The sequence below is a fragment of the Mya arenaria genome, chromosome 16 (assembly GCF_026914265.1).
Source record: "Mya arenaria isolate MELC-2E11 chromosome 16, ASM2691426v1".
Classification (NCBI taxonomy): Eukaryota; Metazoa; Mollusca; class Bivalvia; order Myida; family Myidae; genus Mya; species Mya arenaria.
Window position 1 is genome coordinate 37,858,498 of NC_069137.1, and position 21,567 is coordinate 37,880,064.

General features: G+C 33.5%; 1 protein-coding gene and 2 long non-coding RNA genes across 3 annotated transcripts; 1 reads left to right on the forward strand and 2 right to left on the reverse strand.

The window, feature by feature from the left end:
• Positions 1–6,608: 6,608 nt before the first annotated feature.
• On the reverse strand, positions 6,609–11,886 carry LOC128221610 (coadhesin-like). Its single transcript, XM_052930216.1, has 4 exons — positions 11,314–11,886; positions 9,801–9,971; positions 8,204–8,374; positions 6,609–6,793 (listed from the first exon to the last, which is right to left on the reverse strand). The coding sequence occupies exons 1-4, from the start codon at positions 11,393–11,395 to the stop codon at positions 6,609–6,611; spliced, it is 609 nt and encodes a 202-aa protein (XP_052786176.1). The 5' UTR covers positions 11,396–11,886.
• Positions 11,887–12,756: 870 nt separating this feature from the next.
• LOC128222006 (uncharacterized) lies at positions 12,757–15,637 on the reverse strand. The gene is made up of 3 exons (XR_008259045.1): positions 15,620–15,637; positions 13,593–13,672; positions 12,757–12,787 (listed from the first exon to the last, which is right to left on the reverse strand). It is a non-coding gene; the product is annotated as an uncharacterized LOC128222006 (long non-coding RNA).
• Positions 15,638–19,939: 4,302 nt separating this feature from the next.
• On the forward strand, positions 19,940–21,285 carry LOC128222625 (uncharacterized). The gene is made up of 4 exons (XR_008259183.1): positions 19,940–20,000; positions 20,250–20,291; positions 20,883–20,962; positions 21,233–21,285. It is a non-coding gene; the product is annotated as an uncharacterized LOC128222625 (long non-coding RNA).
• The last annotated feature ends 282 nt before the right edge of the window (positions 21,286–21,567 follow it).

A 21,567-nucleotide genomic window follows, 5' to 3' on the forward strand; every position in this document is an offset into this window, starting at 1 on the left:
ACAACCTTGCCGTACACCACGTTGTAGTCTAAATGAGTTTGTGATCCATCCGTTGTTTCAATTTTTGATGTTATGTTACAATACAGAGTTTTCACCCAATTAAGAAAGGAGGGTTTAAATCCATATTTATTCAAAATTTCGAACAGGAAAGGCCACTCGACTGTATCAAAAGCTTTTTTAAAATCTAAAAATAGAATAGCACCGTCTAAATCAGTTAAATCTGTATAATCAATTATATCATCTATTTGCCTAATGTTAAAACATATATTTCTATTTTTTATGTATCCTTGTTGGTCTTGACTTATGATGCTTGGTAAAACGGATTGAAGTCGTTTTGCTAATACCTTTGCTGCTAACTTATAATCAATATTTAAGAGAGAAATAGGTCGCCAGTTTTCAAGATTTTCTGGGTCTCCTTTTTTATATAATAGCGAAAATACACTTTGTTTTTGAGTAAAAGATAATTCACCTTTTTCATAACTCTCATTTAAGGCTGAAATAACTAGGTCTCCAATTAAATGCCAAAACGTTTGATAAAACTCTACCGTAAGACCATCGATTCCAGGACTTTTGTTAAGTTTCATATCATTAAGTGCTCTTGTAGCTTCTTCATAAAAAAATTCTCCCTCACAATTATCGGCTAATTTTGAATCCAATGTCAAATCTAATTCGATATCATTTAAATACTGGTTATAATGTTCGTCGTTTTTAAAGTTTGATGTGTATAAATTCTTATAAAATTCGACTTCTGCATTTAGTATATCTTGAGTTATAAGTATTCTGGCCCCATCAATCTTGAGTGAATTAATGACTTTCTTACTTTGACGTGATTTTTCAAGATTTAAGAGATATTTTGAATTACTTTCTCCTTTTTCAATAAAATCTACCTTTGACCGTTTCTGTGCGCCTATGGCTTTATTTTTATATATTTCTTTTATTTCTCCTTCAATTAAAATAATACGTGCGGAAATTTCAACATCTGGGTGATTGTCATTCGATTCATGTAATATCTTAAGTTCTTTTTCTAATTCATTCAGACGGTTATGGCGAGTTTGCGATTGTTGTTTCGAAAATTCAACTGTTCGATTTCTAATTTCTATTTTACAAATTTCCCATTTTATCTGAGGTTTAATATCTTGTTGAATGATTGTATCTAAAGAAATGCCGATAATAGTTTTGTACTCATTATTTTCAAGGAGAGAATTATTAAATTTCCAATACCCAAGGACCTCGTTTATTAGGTATTTTGTTTTTCATTGAGATAGCCATATGATCCGTTGTTTTTATGATGGCAGGTCTTCTATCTGTGGAATATATTTGGGGTACAAAGTTATGCTCAATTAGCCAGAAATCTATTTTACTTTTCTCAATATCATTTTTACTCCTCCAAGTAAATTGTTGTTTCTCTGGATTAAGTAATCTCCAAATATCACACAATTTATGCGTTTTGATTAGATTCGATAGGTTTTTAACTGTATTGATCTCGGTCTTTTGTGAATTGCTTATTCGATCGCTAATTGTTAATGTGTCATTATAATCACCCCCAATAATCTTAATACCTGAACTATTTTCATATATGATATTTGATAATTTGGTATAAAAGTCATTTCTTTCTTTTTTACCATTTGGGGCATATAAGTTCACTAATGTGTATGAATTATCAAATATGTCTAAATTGAGTAAAGTATATCTGCCTTGTACATCGCTTACGTAGTTCAAAATATTTATTTGAAGTTCATTTTTTATCAATATTGAACAACCCTTACTATTAGATTCACCATAACTATTTATAAGAGTCCACCCAATGAATTCATTTTTAATTATTTTGTCGATATTATCAGTAAAATGTGTTTCTTGTAGAAAGGCTATATCTGCTTTTTGGTTCTTTAACCATTGAATTAAACGGGCGCGTTTACTACTATCCCTTAAACCTTGAACGTTAAGAGATATAATATGAATGATTCTTTGTCTGTGTTGCATTATATAAGGATATTCCTAAATATAGATGATTTAAGAGAGAGAAAAAAGAAATCGTTCTTTGACAGATTTCTAAACTGAAAAAAGGAACTAATATGATGTAAGCCCGAAGTACATTCTTATCGTAAACAAATGCGAAAGGATAAGAAGTGCAAAAAGGCACCATACAAACAATTATTTCTAATACACAACAGAAACAAACAATACTTCAAATAGCGAAGTAGAATTAGTATGTATAGAAATATTGCATTTAGACATCTATCAAAAAACCATCTTGTCAATGGACGAATACGTAGAACACGCTGAAACGTGTATTGTTGTACAAATATAATTATTTCAATAATAATGATACAACAATTAATGCTTGTGAATGCGCCATGCGCCACATTAGTGTATGCTATCGTTGTACAATATAATAATAATGCCCTTATCTAACAAAAGTATAGACGTATAAACATTCATTGCTGTATACTAATGTGGAAGGGATTATTCGCCTCAATAAACAATCGCCACAGTTAACAGACATAGACAGTCACGTAGTATTAGTTACATGTTATACAGTGGTTTAAGTATTGAACCGTATATATATATATATATATATATATATATATATATATATATATATATATATATATATATATATATATATATATATATATATATATATATATATATATATATATATATGTGTGTGTAGTACAAAGGTCTTTGTAAACGTACAAGGGTTTAAATGATAAATAGCCACAGCAGGCGTGTTTTTAAATACATGTGAAGTGCGATTATCATAATAATCAGAACCAAACAAACGTACATTAAATCGTAATCTAGCGCTAAGTGTCCGTAGAACTGACCAGGGGTTGACATAATATTGATAGTATAAAGATAGTAAACTATTTCTTTTTTTTCTGTTTTTTTTTGTTTCCTTGTGAGTAACTGTTCTGTCATGAAGATCTTCAGCTGGCGTGGGAGGTGATCGCTCTGCCGCGCACGAGGTTTTACCTTTGTTTGGTGTGACGTATTTGTCAATGGACTGCTGGCTAGTTTTAAATATATCACGGTCCGGTTTCCTCGAGGTTAGAATTGGAGTAGACGACCCAGAAACTGGAATTTTGCTTCTACTTTTAGGAGCGGGGGTTTCCGACTGTGAAGGCAGAATTGGCTGTGAATCTTGACTGTCCGGGGAATCAGACTCGACGCTTGAGTCAGACTCCTCGCCATTTGACACATCTGCACAATTACAGTCTGATTTCTTGTGCCCTGTCTGCTTACAGTATAAGCATACCCAGTCATTAGGACACTCGTTAAAACCGTGCCCTTCTTGTAAGCATTTTGTACATTTGAGTACTTTCGGCCTCACATTCTGTCCAAAATGAAAAATCCGGCCTGAAAATTTACCAAATTGCATGAATTTGGGTAAAGGTGCTTTTAATGTAGACTCTTTTACAATAAAGATTCGGTCACCGGTTTCACAATTAGTGAGCTTTCCACTGACGCGGAGTTTCTCGCGATAGTGCGAAATGACAGTGAGATTTTCTAGAGTGAGCGTTCGCTCAATTATCCCATATTCAACAGATAGGGGGATGTTTTGGACCCGAACCCTAACTGTTCGTTCACCATCGAACCGGTTAGGATTTGTAGGAAGGACCGTCAACTTCTTGCCTCGAAGTATTACCCCCTCAGCCATCAATTGCACTTTATCATGGACATTGTCTAGGTAAACACGCCACATTCCACGAATGCGTTGAAGACCAGTTATATGAGTGTGTTCAATTGTCCTACTAATTGCTTCATAAAGCTCTACATGCCTAACAAATTCCTCCTTACTGGGGGTTCGTTTCCCAAACAATTCCACTTCGCGAATAAACACAAGTGGTATATTCAACTGTTGTCCGGACATGCTGTCCGAACTTGCGTTGCCCTCGCTATTGATTGTGTCCGCTATAACTGTGTTATTGTCCGCCATTATGTAAAACTGCCACTCGTAACTAGGTCAAGTCAAAATGTAGATAAAACAGTACCTTGTATCGGTATACCTATGTAATCCGATAATCCTTTCAATCACAAAAGTATTCACTTTATATTTACACACAAAATAACAACCTTTGTCGTCCAAATAATACTTTAAATCAACGATATTTTCTAGACCGTAAGAGCACAGCCATAGCATATGCCGCTTACGACAAAAATCATTCACTCATTTTTTTAAACTCTGTATTCTGAGTTAGAATCATAAGTAAAATTCATTTATTTGAAAGAGTACATTTTATGAGTAAGTCCAATTAAGCTTTATAATTTTTTACAAGAAAAGGGTTGATTTTTAAGCATTTTATTAGCTATAAAAATGTATGGTTACGTGAGATTATGTATATTTTCTCAAAACTGGACGGTAAACTATCATAAATTGTCTTTTAAATTGTTCAAAAGACATCATAGATAAAATTTAAAATGATTTCAGCAGCTTGCCTTAAATTTAACTTTTTTATGAATTTTATAAAACTGCTTTTTATTTTCAAACATCGAAAAACTGCTCTGTTCCGAAGACTCACAAGATCAATCAAAATGATTTTTTTCCATGTGTATCAATAATGTGTTCGTTTGAACTTTAGTTTTCTGTTAACTGAAGTTTATTTTACCAGAAACTGTTGTGTTCATTTCATTATCTCAGAAAATGCGAAAAAAAATCAAATATAGACAAAATATTTACTTGTCGCTCTTTGTAGCCCTTGGAGTTTGGGGGTGGGTGTAATGAAACATAAATAACTTTTTTAATTCACGGTAAAAAATCTTCATAATTTGGAAAAAAGTTCCATAGTGTACTATGATTATAACTCCGTTGTCGGTTAAAGCTTTTATAAAAGTGTGTATTACGCGGCTAATACCTTACAAATCGAATTGAAAATTGTATTTGCAAAATTAAATTAGCTTTGCATATCTTGCTAATAAAATTATTAGTTTTGAAATAGATAGTATTACTAACTTCTAAAAAAGTATATTTTGCGTTGATAATATGTTCCAAATGTTTTTACGATATTTTTTATTTATTTATGAAAAACGCCTTGAAAGTAAAGCAAAAACGACCAACCTGTTTCACTTGCTCTGGTGATGAGCAAAATACCACAATTCCAGCGCTACATACAAAATAGAAATGTAGTACCCATTTTCGATTTTGTTCAAATCACTGCACTAAAAGTCATGTTATATCTGTATGAAGGTCATGCTTTTAATAAGTCATCCTATTGAACACAAATTCTAAATTATTAGTGTTTGCATTCAAAGCGCATATGCCACATTAAAATAAACGAGTTACGTGAATTGTAAAGTGTTAATGAATTAAACATTAGTTTATTTGAGTTAACTACTGCGTACTGACAATATTTATATGCAGAACTACAGAAACAAGCACAGTAGTGTAAAGTTTAAACACAATACCATATAATCGAAAATGCAGCTTAAATTTAAGGACAAAAGAAAAAGAAATGCGTGTCCTACATGACCTCTCAATTTTAAACTATTGCTAGTCTCACTCATAGAACATGTCTTCGCCATATCAAATCTAGTATTGCTTCAAACATTGGCTCTACTGATGATAATACAAATAAGCATTTATGTCTTTATCATATTGACCATGGCAAGCAGTTGTAGCAAATGTTACATAAACGTGCAATAGATAGCATTGAAAGTATAAGTTGACCTTTTGAATGTGTCTCCCCCATGGGCAGCAAACTATGACATCACTTGTTTTATGTTCAAGATGAAACCAATTTATCATTTTTGCAATTTATTTTCCATTACATGCTAACCTTCGGAAAGCAAATATCCAGAAAACGTTGAATAAACTTGTCCATGTAAAGTCATTCCCGACGAACCGACAGAAACATACGCCGTATTGTTTTGTGTCATATTCAAAATAACACTAATAGCACCTGTTCGATAGTTCCCCTCATTACTTGCAAATGTGACAGTTGTTGCCGCGAGAGCTTTATTTGAAGCTAGGAGAAAATAATCTGAGTAAGAAGGATACGATGCATGCTTTTCTTCTACCAGGTGTACCAAAAACAAATAGATTCCACTTAAAGGAGCTGCAAAGATTCCAGTGCTGGCGTTGTAACAATCGCCACTATTCAATAAGACAGAATCAAACACGACTTTGTCTCCCTTATTGACGGTTACGGAATGTCCAAGATGTGCGCTAAAGGCCACTTCACCTGGAAGAAATAGATAAACACCAATTTGTAATGTTTAAAGGTTACTGGTATGCATTTATCAAAATTAATATCAGTTACATTTACATGCTTAAAAATTATATTTATAGCTGATCGAACGGCAGTTCAGCAATCGGCTCAATATTTGAACTTGAAACGCGCACAATATAAGTTGATCTAAAAAATGTAAATTTTATTTTTAATGCATTTTCGTGTTTAACTTGATTAACTTAATGTTAGTGTTTTGGGATTGTTTCGCCTCGTATCTTTTAATTAAAAGAAAAACTTTTAAAGGCGTATTATATTGTATCTTAAAGGAATGAATATGCTTTGTTCGGTTTTGATCATTAAATTTAAAAGGGTTCAAGATGATAATTCATTAAACAAATGACCTGTAATACTTATCAAAAACTGTTTTATTTTAATGATTCAAAAAGTAACTCTACTTTTGCACGGTTTGGTATTGCAAACAATGTAGTCGTCGGATTTGCCTTGGCAGTATTGGCCGAGCATAGAGGGGAAAGGGTTATTACAAAACCGTTGTCTACTCCGTAGCCCTACGTCACATGTCACGGGACAAGCACTCCATGATTCCCAATCAGACCAGCCTCCGTCTGAAATGTAAACAACTCTGATAAAGGATTGCTCTTCCACCAGAAGGGCGTTTGCATGTTTTAAGGGTGTTACTGTTTATTTGATCCATGGCCCAGGGAGATGGGGCATTTTAAAAGCGAATTTAGCAGATGTAAAGTATAAAAGTATTGTTTTATCAATCTAATATAAAATATTACATCATGTGTTTTAGTATTAAATTGGATTTTAGTTGCAGATACTTCCAGAAGAATAAATGGCCCTACATAATGCTTGTCGGTCAATAGTCAAAACTATATGCCTGAGTTCGGGGAAGGACCTACAAACCATTGCCCGAGGCCAAACGTCCTGGGGCAATAGTCCACTTGGCCCTTTCATGGCTGAGGTCAAGTGGCTTTGGTTCTTGTATTTCATTGCATAATATTAGGAATTCCACAGTTTGATTGAATATTCACAATAATATACCCTTATCGATTGCTGCAACAAAACGTGAACGCGGACACTGGCGATTTCGTAATCCATATACTATTTCAGAGCGTATCCCTTGTTGCTTAATAATAGAATACATGAATAAAATTTGTAGCTGGAATGTTCAATTTTAGCAGTAGCGGCAAATTAAAGATGCACTCTCACAAATTGACCATTTTTTCAACTTTTTTTGTCTTGAAATGAGCAAATGCTTGCGTGAATATCTGCAAAACAATGATATAAGATTGCTGAGAAAAAATCAGATCAAAGATTTTAATATTTCTGTTCGAAAATTAATGTTTCATGGCTTAAACCGTTCCTAACGGTTTAGAAAAAAATGCACAAAACATCAATTTTTGAACTTAAACATAAAAATCTGCGATCTGATTTTTGTCAGCAGTCTTATATCACTGGCTTCCATGGATTTTAGCAAAATATGGCTCGTTCCAAGACAAAGAATAAAAAAGTTGTCACAACGTTTAATCTGTGCGAGTGTAGCTTTAAAGGCTATTTCATTTTAAATAATTAATTGGAAAAAAAATCAATATAATTACTGTTATTTTTTCCCCATTTGATAACATGAAAAAATAGATATGCCATACACCCGAACCAAATATTTTACTAATACACCAGTTATATCATAAATCTATTGACCGATAGACTGATCAACTCGATGGTCAACGACATGTTGATGCATTGCAAGCATTTATTTAAAAGAAACATCACTTTCCAGTTAAACAGGTAGTGGATTTCGATATTTCCAAAACTTTTTTAAATACGTCGATAAATCCCGTATTGTATCCGTACTAGTTCGAAGTTGGGATTTAATGCAGAATTGAAGCAATGGGATTTTGTTTTACATATTCAGCTTTTTAAGGCTAGTTATTATAGCCAGAGTATTTAAAAGCATGGGACAACATAGCACATATACGATATAAATATATTCAATGGAAAAATGATCTTACTTGCACATGGCATTTTTTTACATATCGCGTCATCTCGGGCATCGCCGAAGCAGGGGTTTCCATGAATACCAGGGTAAGGATTAGAACAGGACCTGTCACGCCTCTTCATTCCGACATCGCATGTGACTGAGCATGATCCCCATGATGACCAGAAGCTCCACCCACCGTGTACTAGAATTAAACATGGATCGTGATTTGCCATGTTTCAGTTCTCATTTCATTACCATAATATGTTACTACATGGTATTCCAATGGTTGAACTGTACAAAAATGTCATTGATATGTATTATAAAACCTCACCTATCTCATGCACTATACAATTTATAGTTATATTTATAATGATAATCGATTCGTAAGATAAATTCAAATCTGGTTTTGTTTTGCTCAATTAATTTTTCTTTGGTTGAACTATTCCTCGGTCAACAGTATTAAATGTTACCTTGTGCAACATTTCAGATGTCATCCACGACACCAAGATAAAAACTGTTATGACTGTTACCAAAATAACAAGGAAATAACAGTATACTGTTTTCTCCCACTTCAGATAAATAGATCCAAAACTCCAAAACTTATGCTGACGCTCAATTAAATCAAAACCATGGAGTATCAGTCACTTGGAATACTCATTTAATATGTGAAATTACAAAAGTCTAGAGTAATACGCGATTGCATATGAAACCGAAACTTTGGTTTCATAAACAATGCACCGACACGAATAAAACATTAAGGCATTTTAGTAAAATCTACTCTACACTCCAACGGCCTACAGCCTAAATCATGATTTAAATAAGTTTTGGTTGGTATCATTAAATGAATAGGACACCCCACATGATGCCCATCGAGTATAATGCAAATATTAAAGACGCACAATATAGATATAATGCAAAAGAACATATGTTTTTAATGTTAATGCTATAGCATTTTGACCAATTGGTACATGTAGCTAGATAGATATGATGACCTAAAGAGAAATGAATTAATATTGGATAGAGGCCATGATTTTACATATGTAAGCAAATAATAAAAATTGTTCAACCAGGCTATAATTTATACGTTTAAGCCACTTACGCTGGGGAAACAATTCAAATTAGAGCGGAAATTTTCGTTATGTACAATGTCTGGTTCAAAATCCACAAATGTCTAGTAAACAAAAAGCATGGCAAAACTGAAGATAAAAGCATTTACATTTCTGCTACATATATTATTCTTGTTATAAGGTTTTCTTTTAACCCCCTTGTCGTCAACAGTTTGATTGGGACGAATGTTCAGTTTGTTTAACTATTCTTAATATTGGTATATTTTGTGACTTTTCATTTTCTACCCATATGTATTTCAGAGCAATAGAAGATTCTCCCTTTTCCAAGAAAGCATTTCTGGAAATTAGTAAGGAATTATTGACAAGTTTTCTTTCATACGGTGCCATTAAGGACGAATTCGAGTTTTGCACCATCATGCGATACTGTTTTGTCGAATATACTTTTCCAACAGACAGTGGTATGAAACTGTTGTTTCTTCCTTTTACATAAAGCGATACTGTAAAAGAATTAACATGCCACAAACAAAGGCCTATTTAAGTAAATACTGATGTATTTCTTACTTGGACATGGATTGTTATTGCAAGTCTTTCTGTCAGCGTTTAAACCAGTACAGTCTAGTCCACCGTGTGCTGGAGCTGGATAGGTGCATGTGCGGTCACGTGAATGTTCACCATTCCCGCACGTGACGTCACATCCGCTCCAAACAGACCAATCAGACCAGTGGCCGTCAACTGTTAAGAATAATAAACATATTTTTAGAATATAACCCACATATCTAGTTAATAAAATCACCTCTGGGCGTTTAAATATCGCCCATTATCACTGAGAAATACAGTCTTCAATTTATCAGACATAACGTTATAATAATGCATAAATTACATCTAGGTTAATGTTAAATCTAAACATTCAAGAAGGGCTTTTATAATCGGTGTATGTATACAAGACTATTTAAAATATGAATGCCACCAAGTAGAATAAAGGAATTTTATGTATATGGAAGGAGGGAATGTATACGTTCACATGTCGGCCTTTTAATGTTCGGTTGTTTTATAACCATACTTGATAACTTTACAAACGAGACCCTTTTGTAATTGAAACAGTCCTTGAACGCTTTTATTTTGTGTTTAATTCAATTGATTTAGAAAGTCATGACATGTGCTGTGTATAATAACACAAGAAAAAAACAATATTGACTGTATGACTGTGAAAGTAGAAATTATTGACATTAGATATTGTTATTTCTTGTTGTCATGGGTTGTGGCCTTCAATTTGAAAATGTTTCGTAACTGTTGGTTCGTGAATTGAACTCTTTCAACTCATCAATAACAAAAACTTTCCGTGAACATAATGTTGTATGCCTATAGGCTTAAGTACCGCAAATAATATGATCTACTTGTTGACATGGCAGGTTAAAAGAGTTATTGCGCCGGGACTACAAAATGGGGCTTTTGGTGTTATACGGTTAAAAAAAGTGCGAATTAGAAGACCACTTTATTTAAAAACGTTTATAAGATTGTCACGTTAAAGTGAATTTAAAACCAAGACGAAGATTTCTTTTTAAATAATAGTAAGGAGCCGAGGGGAAAAGTTCATTAAGGATTATTACGCAGAAAATGGAAATTTGTTGACTAAAGACCCTGCCTTTACCTTAACCTAATACAAATAGTCAAACGTATCAGGTTTCATAGAATTAACTCACAGTTTATCAAGTTATATTACCTGTTATGACTGACAGGCACTTATAGGATACAGATTGGAGCCATATATGTTTTGGATTTGATAGTTTTTGCTTGAGGACAGATATATGAAAGGAAATAACACCAGGCTTGTTGTGCCTACATTCTTTCAATGCTATTGACGCTTTCATTTAAAATGCACTTCTTATTTCATCGAAATTGAGCGCAACTATTTCATCACATTCTTTATTGCTACGTCTCAATTGTAGGCCGTATTAACAGCTTATTTTAGAAAAATATATCATAACAACACGCAGTAGACCTGAACGGGCGACAGTAACCTTACCGTTCGTTGGATGTTAATTGTTTGTGTGTACATGGCAAAACGTGACGTTACCAATGTTGCATAGTCCACAGAAGTTTGGACATACAAGTTTGGCCTGTTGTGTGCTCTGGCAGATATTAAGAACGGAGTTCATCCTTGCACAGTCGAAGTTGGGATCGTCAATACAATCTGATGCTAAATCATCAAACAAAGTATTTTAAATATGAGTTTTAAGCAATGTATATTATATTCCGATTTTACTGTCCAATATTAATCTGGTTGGTAAGTCGGATTCTTTTTTTTGTTTCTATATTTTTTGTAGTTAGAATTGTGTTTGAATGTTATTGTTTAACATAAAACCGGCATCATTTTGTCTAAATTGTCCTTTTATAAAACAATGAATTTACGCGTCTTTCCGAATTATAAAACTACCGAAAAACAGAAAAAAATCAAAAGAGGAATAAATACTTGACAGTCATTAATAAAGAAAATGAAATGGCACAAAAATACGGCGGCAAAAATATGATGGCACGGGTAACTGGAAACAAATGGATATTTAGATACACCTAAGATATACACGACCGCCTCTAACTGTTGCCCAGAAAGTCTAGTTGTTGAGCACTGTTTCTTTGGAAAACGTTTATTGTGTGCAAGCCTGCTTATATAAGTACGTTTATCAATTATTGAATAGAAATATCAACTTTACGTAGTTGATGTTGGCACTGGTCAGCATTGCATAAGTTTCTAGAACAGCATTCGTGGCAAATGGGTGAGTCCCTAGTTTCCTTCTATAAGGTAGACCGTCCAATGATTGCCGAGCTACCGATGTGTGTTGATGTACATTTCTAGGACAATAAAAACATAATGATAAGAATAATGGAGATATTGTTTATTCGTTCTGATTTGAAAAGGTATAACATATCTAAAAAGTTTATATTACAAGAAATATGTTTGTTTCAAGATTGAACGGCCCAGAAGTTTTATTTAGAATACCAAAACTAAATGCAACTATTTTTCAGTGTTTAGCGGGAATGCCCATGAATGCCTGTATATTAGCAAGAGCGTAAGCGCGAGCTCCTAAATGGCTCAATTAAACAAATAAACAACTACATGTAAATGGAAAATCTGTAGATGTTATCGTTACTTATTGCATTGTTAGTTGTTGTGTTCTGCTTAATGGATTTGTGGTTGACAAGGCTGTTTAAAATTATTAAATGTCAGCGATCACAGTTGCGGAGGCATGTTCACTTTAATTTATTGTTTCGTACAAACTTAAGCCAAGAGTTAAACTGACACATAAAAACAAACCAAGTAGAAATTGGTCTATAGCATCTTTTTGAATCATCATATCAAAGAAAATATTTCTCAAAAGTAGCGTAAACTACCTTACACGTGTTGTTGACCTTACAGTGCCGCTGTCGTATTACGTCGCTCTGACTTGCGCTTGTAATGTTTCAAAAGTTTTGATGTTAACACAAACCTCATTTGAAATGCAGCCAAGCGAGAACGATCCACCTCCGTTTTCGAATGTTTTTAGGAAACAAGACTGGAAGTAACATATACGAGCATGTATTACAATGTACATGTTAACCATGGAAATAGCATGTATATAATGCACCAATACACATAATTTCAATTTAAACTTAACAAAAAACATTTATTAGAGGTTCTGCAAACCATAATATTTTTTGTTTTATTTTCGGTGTTTGTTTTTGAAGGGAGAATGATGGCACACGTCCCAAATTGTGCATCCATATTACACTTCATGTACATCAACTCCTTAAATCCACCTTTGGTTCTCTCGTTACTTCATGGCCTATTTTCATGGTGTATTTATTTATCGATGGCTGTTACAAGGCTATTCCAATGACTTGATTCATGTCACCGAAAACAAAGGAGGTGCAATGAAACGGCAACCTTTCAAATATCAATTCCACCCAGTAAAGCGCATACAATCGGATCAAATATGTTGCAAATAATACTTCTTATCGACTCTTTGCCGACTCAAGCTTGGTTAAACTTTAATTAAAATATTAATAATAAAACCATCATGAGCATTGAAGCTGGCATAAAACGAAAACAAATTTATAAAGATTTCAAATATGATAAAAGAATGCCCACATTAACATTAATTCTACAGAACTGAGAAATATCGAAAAACATCATAGTCTCAATGTTCACTTGTTTTTTTTTAGTAAATCTGTTGTCCCATTGCATTGCATACCAGGGTAAAAATGCCAAATGCAAATGAAAAGTCGTTATCATTTTTCGGAGTATAAATCACCTTTGCTGACTTCTAATGTGGCACGATTCGACCAATCAAAATGCTTTCCCTTGGAAGATTTACTTACCTGCCCTACTGCACACACTGCCGTTGTATTGCAGTCATGTGTATTGCTGATACTAGGACAGTTGTAACATTCTAGTGCATCTGGAAAAGATATATAATCCTTTCGTGGTAAAAAGAGCATTCTTAAAATCCTACGATATACCGATACTTCCCACAATAAACATTTGTTATTGTTTAACTATCATCAACATCGGAATTTGAGGCACAACCTGATGTCTAAACTCGTACCAATTATGGCGGTCCGAGTATTTGAGGCACAACCTGTTGCAAAAACTCATCCCAATTATGGCGGTCCGAATATTTGAGGCACAACCTGTTGAAAACTCATCCTTTGTATGGACGTCCGGTTATTTGAAGCACAACTTGTTGTCAAAACTCGTCCTATTTATGGTATACAGCTTATTTGTAGCGTATCCTGTCGTCAAAACTCGTCCTATTTATGAAAGACAGGTTGTTTGAAGCGTATCTTGTCGTCAAAACCCGTCCTATTTATGAAAGACAGGTTGTTTGAAGCGTATCATGTCGTCAAATCTCGCCCTATATATGACAGACAGGTTGTTTGAAGCGTATCCTGTTGTCAAAACTCGTTCCAATTATACCAGTCCCGTTTTTTAAGCACATCGTTGTCAAAAGTCGTCATATTTATGGTTGTCCGGCTAGGCTACTTAAAATACAATTTATTGTAAAAACTCGTTCAAATCATAGAAGTCCGGTTACTTGAAGAGCAACATGTTGTCAAAACTCGTCCCAACTATGCCAGTCCAGTAACTTAACGAGCAACATGTTGAAAAAACTCGTCCCAGCTATGCCAGTCCAGTAACTTGAAGAGAAGCATTTTGTCAAAACTCGTCCCAACTATGCCAGTCCAGTAACTTGAAGAGAAGCATTTTGTCAAAACTAGTCCCAACTATGCCAGTCCAGTAACTTGAAGAGCAACATGTTGTAAAAACTCGTCCAAACTATGCCAGTCCAGTAACTTGAAGAGCAACATGTTGTCAAAACTCGTCCCAACTATGCCAGTCCAAACACTTGAAGAGCAACATTTTGTCAAAACTCGTCCCAACTATGCCAGTCCAGTAACTTGAAGAGCAACATGTTGTCAAAACTCGTCCAAACTATGCCAGTCCAGTAACTTGAAGAGCAACATGTTGTCAAAACTCGTCCAAACTATGCCAGTCTAGTAACTTGAAGAGAAGCATTTTGTCAAAACCCGTCCCAACTATGCTAGTCCAGTAACTTGAAGAGCAACATGTTGTCAAAACTCGTCCCAGCTATGCCAGTCCAGTAACTTGAAGAGCAACATGTTGTAAAAACTCGTCCAAACTATGCCAGTCCAAACACTTGAAGAGCAACATTTTGTCAAAACTCGTCCCAGCTATGCCAGTCCAGTAACTTGAAGAGCAACATGTTGTCAAAACTCGTCCCAACTATGCCAGTCCAAACACTTGAAGAGCAACATTTTGTCAAAACTCGTCCCAACTATGCCAGTCCAGTAACTTGAAGAGCAACATGTTGTCAAAACTCGTCCAAACTATGCCAGTCCAGTAACTTGAAGAGCAACATGTTGTCAAACTCGTCCAAACTATGCCAGTCCAGTAACGTGAAGAGAAGCATTTTGTCAAAACTCGTCCCAACTATGCTAGTCCAGTAACTTGAAGAGCAACATGTTGTCAAAACTCGTCCAAACTATGCCAGTCCAGTAACTTGAAGAGCAACATTTTGTCCAAACTCGTCCAAACTATGCCAGTCCAGTAACTTGAAGAGAAACATTTTGTCAAAACTCGTCCCAACTATGCCAGTCCAGTAACTTGAAAGGAAACATGTTGTCAAAGCTTGTCCCAACAATGCAAGACCGGTTATTGGAAGGTTAACCTGTTGTAAAAAGTCGTCCTAACTATGGTAGTCTGTTTTGAAGCGCAACAAGATTACTAAACTTGCTCCAATTATGGCAGTCCGGTGATTTGAAGCGTAGCCTGTTAACAAAACTCTTCGAATTATACAGCCCATAAAGAGTAAAAAAGCACTTACCCGTTATGACGAAAATACAAAGGACGCTGAAATAGAAATTTAAGTATGCCTAAAGAGAAAATACATGATAGCAATAGAAGAAAATATCTCAAATGATTGTATATATTTTATATCATATATATAATTGTTTAAAGGAAAATTGTTTGATTCTGTGTAAGATAGCTATATGTTGACAACCAAAAGTTTTGTGTCCAAAGTGGCGTATCCACGTGATAAATATTTGCTATTGGTTGTTGCGGGGTGATATAGATTGCGGTCTTACACTGAAACAAACGTTTTGTTATTCATTATATGCCTAAAGGATATGGAGTAGCTTTTTAGTGCTTAACATCACTCGAAGCTGACGTACTTAAAAGTGTGTCTCATGCAACAGTGAAATATCATGTCTATTTTATTGATACATCTAAATCAATAGCATCGGAAAGCATTAACTTTTACCTGCTCTCTATAATTGACGTCAGCTTATGTTAAAAATTATTTTAAGTTTAATAAGGTTTTCGAAAATTCTGATTTATGAAAATAAGTTTAAATGTAAATTATTTTCGATGATCAAACCAAACATAAAATAAATTTTTAAATTTACCGATTGCAATGAATGTCATTTCCAACACCACTTCTCGATTATGAGAAGAGAATGAATGAGAAAAACTAGATAAACTAATCGCCGCACACCATATGCTTATCTTCACACGATTCAGATTTGACGTTAAATGCAAGCTCTACTTAAACGATTGTTTAGGTCATGATGGTATGGAGTTCCGTTAGGGCCATCGTGTGTTCCACTTTACATTTAACATAATGATACAATTATTTTGGCTGAACAAGGTCTAAAGCAGTATACATGCCATCTTTTGGCTGTCGACGGTGTTAACCGATAACATTACTTTTCTTCTTTTAGCGACTGCTGTCCGTAAATTGTCTGAAAGATTTATATGACTTACGTAGTTATAAATAATCAACAGCATGACAGTCAAATAATGAAAATTATGACCAGTTTAACCATTTTTGATCTGTTGTTGTTCTTTCAGATCATGTAGCATTCAGTGCCCAGCTTTCTGCAAGATATACAACCGAAGCATCCGTTATTGTATTCGATGTGTTCAAATTGAACGGAGGCAAAGCCTACAACCCACACGCTGGAATAATCACTGCCCCATTCAAAGGATTGTACACATTTACAGTGTATATTTTGAAGATAACCATCGCACAGCTTCTTATTAGACAGATGTTTGCCTCAGTAATAACGACAACCATATGTCCATCGGTACAGTAGACATAAGCTTTGCTGATAATATAAACACACGTACCTTCCTGGCAGTGTAACTGTGGTGGTACATTTGAATCGAGGTGATCGTATATTCGTAACGCATTTGGAGTGTTAAGATTTGTTTACAGGTTACCTAATCGCTGAAGTTTTCTGAGTGTGTCTGTCATCCAGCTATTTCTAATAAATAATGAATCAAAATAATTATTTGTTTTGTATCATCGTTTGGAAAGGAATGTAAAGGACATTAGTCTTTAAATTGAACAAACATTTCAATAGGCTTAGTTGAAATCATCTTCGTTGAGAATACTTCAATAAAGCTAGGAAATTTTGGGCGAAAATATAATTAATCCTTTTAAAAAGATAAGTTTCAGACTGCTGGACCTAGTTTGAACGGTTCAATAATATAAAGTTGAGTAAATGCAGTTTCAAAGTGTGTTTTACTCTATTGGTTCGGACAGTGTGTTTATTATTCTCAACAATACAATACACAATATAGGGATGAGCCAAGAGGTCAAAATAGTAAGCAAACACCCTGTTTGGAAGCACGAGGTAGGAGACTAATATGCATTGAACAAACTTTTGAATGCATCAACCAGTATATATAAATATATATCCTATATATAGGAATTGTTCATTGAAAACAGGAATTGTTCATTGAAAACAGAAATTATTCATTGAAAAAAGGGATTATTCATTGAAAACAGGAATTGTTCATTGAAAACAGGAATTGTTCATTGAAAACAGGAATTGTTCCTTGAAAAAAGAAATTGTTCATTGAAAACAGGAATTGTTCATTGAAAAAAGGGATTGTTCATTGAAAACAGGAATTGTTCATTGAAAACAGGAAAGTACATTGAAAACAGGAATTGTTCATTGAAAACAGGAAAGTACATTGATGACTTTCATTGTACGATTTGCAGTAACAATGAACAATGATAATGAACCGCAATTTAAAATATCCCTCAAAAGAAAAAAAATAACCAGATGCTCTTCGTAATATGGGGGAATTAAATAATATATTTATTGTACTGACTATTTTTAGACCCGTTAGTGGAAAGTTCGAACATGAATTATTTTCTTCTTTTTTTAAATCAAACTGGCTACCAGCAAATAACAACTGCATAATCAGAATATAGCGATCCGTGCAAAGCGGATTAATATTAAAACATGAAAAGACACAAACTTTCATGCAGTTTTAGAAAATATGTTGGTTATCGATAACCTTTATAGACTAGCAGATCGGCGTTTTTTTTATTCAGCGTTGACATTGACAACAAACACACACACACAAATATTCGAAGCGGCAAATTTGTATTGACTTAAATATGTTACACTGCACATATACTTCGATATGAAGAATACAAGCTTTTTTAGCTTTTTTTTAGAACAGAACGTTGTTCTAATCGCCACGAGTCAATCTTTATTAAATTGTATTATGAATCTCAAGACATGAAAATTAGGAGTGTCATTGATAAGGATATACATGTTGTAGAATTTTCAAATCTACAGTAATAGTGTAAATGTTGACAAAGAAGGCAATAAATTAGAATAATGAATAGGCAACACACTGTCGTATGTTGGCTTACTGTCAACAATTACTTTAAATTTGAGAGTATGTTTTATCGTCGTCCTCAAGCTTGAAGGTGATATGGGTAAAACAACTGGAGTGGAGGTATACCTTTGAAGATGCACTCTTACTCCCACATTAGATTAACCACATTTAATACTATTGTTTATATATTCCAAAAAGGATGAATAATTGTCGAAAACAATGGATCTTATGAAGGATACCGAGTTTAATTTGAATGAAATGTGCATAAAACACGGTATTTCTACCTTAAGAAACTATGGTGAATCACAGTAAATATTTTAGCATTCATTCAATCATTTATTATTTTTGCGTTTTCAGCTATTAAATACACGGTTACAATCTTGTTATCAGTAGTACATATTTTCCATAAATACATAAATTAGTAAGTAGTTTAAGGTTTATCGGTCAAAATGTATGTTTGTCATACATGTGTATTTATTGGTTTTCAGTAAGAGTGTAACACTAAATTATTTACAGATATAAATAGTTAACTTAAAAAAGTTGAAAAAATGTATTGTCAAGGTTTAAACACAACGGAGCCTGGCCGTTTCTTGATAGTTAGCCCTTGTGATCGAAACGTCCCTTAACTCATAATCCGGTTATCCTACGCATGCATCTCCGATTATAACGGATCAAACGGTTATGATTTTAATCCATGTGAAATAGTATTTGAATTGCCTTTAGTTTTCATTTTTTTAGAATGACTACTAGTGATTATACGTACTTTTGGCATTCACGAGAAAAAAAAATCTTTTACGGAAACAATAAAGTTTTTCTCTCTTTTTTTAGTTTTTAAAAACATCAAAAATTTGATTATTAACTGAAAGCTTTTGAGCAAAGACGTAAAACCAGAAGTGACTTTATTTATTTATTTTAAATTCCCGTCTGAGAAAAGGGATAACAGTTATTAAAAACAACAACCACAGTGAACTCGTATTTCGATCAACCCATTGTTTTCCTTAGTTTAAACATATTTTATTCAGTTCGTATATACAAAAATAACAGTACAGCAATAGTGTGATGAAATGGATCGGAAAACAAGCAATGTAATTGCTTATACTAATTCCTTTCCATGTAGAAGTGTACAGTTACGAATTGCATAGAAAAGTCAGTGTATGATGTGAACAGTATGACGAAAGATATTAGTTTAATAAATGTTCAAACTATTTTTTTACATTTAATTTGAATGTTTTGGAATAGTAAGATAAATATAAAAAAGACAAACAAACAAAGAGAAATAAAAAAATAAAAAAAAAATATTAAGTTTCCCTTCAATCAACAGTTTGTTTTCATTCATCCACCGAAAAACATGAAATGAAATTACAAAGTTTTGGCAACATTCCGGAGTTATACTAGCACCTATGCAGTATATATCATTCTGTTTGACAGTTAGTATGTGAACCTCGCTGTTTGTGCCTTATCAAATTTGATGACCAACAAAACGGAGCAAGATAAAGCCGCTGACATCGTGCACTTAAAATTTCAGAAGGACAATCAGTTATTCATGGACTATTTTATTTTAGGTAAATATAATGTATTTTACCATCGCTGTGATGAAACATTGTTGTTTTAGAGATATATATGTTTAAATTAAGTAAATGATAATGGGTAATACAAATTCATTGGAACACTGTGTAGTATTGCAGATGACAGACTGCATATATGTGTAAGCCTGTTATATTAGGAAAATATACCTATCTGATCAAGTCATATTTTACAATAAAAAAATAATCAAGATAAATTTTAATGTTTGTCTTTGTTGTCTTTTCAAGGATTGCTCGGTCTGCTTGTAGCCAAGAACAGTCCTTTTACAGGTAAAATAATTCTACATAGGGTAATTTTTGGTTTCCATGTAAAATTGCAACGTATTATAAGTATCTTGCCCAATATTTTTTATTGAACTTAAATACAATGAACTCATTTTTGAAAAACTCTTTTAAATATTAGCATTGCTAATTTTGAGGTTTTGTTTAAATTTGAAAATGTATTAGGAAAACCTTTTAATGTGGAAATTATCTGGGTCTGATCGAGCATATGGAAGTGAATTAACAATGGAATAGAACATGTTTTTATTGCTGATTTTAAGCACACGTTAACAACCTTGACGTGTACATTGAGTCTAACCAGACTAAATTTGTAAGTGTGTCAAGTGTTTATCCACCATAAGGGTTTTTCTGTAAGCCACGAAAACGTCTGACAAAATACTTATTATAAAAACAGAATGTATTGTTTAAACTGTTATTTATTTATTTTTTGATGTTTTCATAATTTCCTGAAGATAATGTAGATGGAGAAATGCTGATTTAATAGAATTAAACGGATTATAAAACCCTTAATACTTTCTATGACATATCACTGTTTGTTGTGATGCTGTTTTAACTTGTACAAACTTATGTATGTTCTAGATGCTTTACAATGCTACAGTTGCAAGAATATCGCCAATGTCAATGATTGCAACACATCGGTTGAATGTGAAGTTGGGCAGGTAATATGGTATTATAAATAATACTTAATCTTTGAAAATTACTACTTCTTCTAGAAAACAACAACAGAAATTATTACCTATACAAAACAAATACTACTACTTTCACTACCTTCGCCATTGCCACAACCACCATAAACATCAGTATTAAATTATGTGGTTTATTTTGTCAGTGGTAAGTGGACTTACGCTGAAAAATACAATCAAAACAAATACATGAAATAACAATTGCTTCACACAAGTTCATTTCTTATCGTTCGCATGTTCTTTTAGTCTTGCATTCTACAAACAAACGGTGGCAACAACGGATCGTATTTGCTTGGATGTGCTGACAATCAGGTATATATAGCATCTTTATTAATTCAAAGTGAAATTTCAACCGTTATGTCAGTCTATGCATATAACGTTTTAATCTAGACTTCTAAATCTGAAGTTGTATATGACGTCTCGCAATCATTTATCATATTCACCCTAAAACAAAACATTCTGATAATGTCTCTTATTCTTCATTAGGACACGTCAAAAAATAAGATATTTTAATTGCTCTTAATCTTCACATTTTTACTTGTAAACATAAAACATTTGTCATTACTGATTATTATATATAT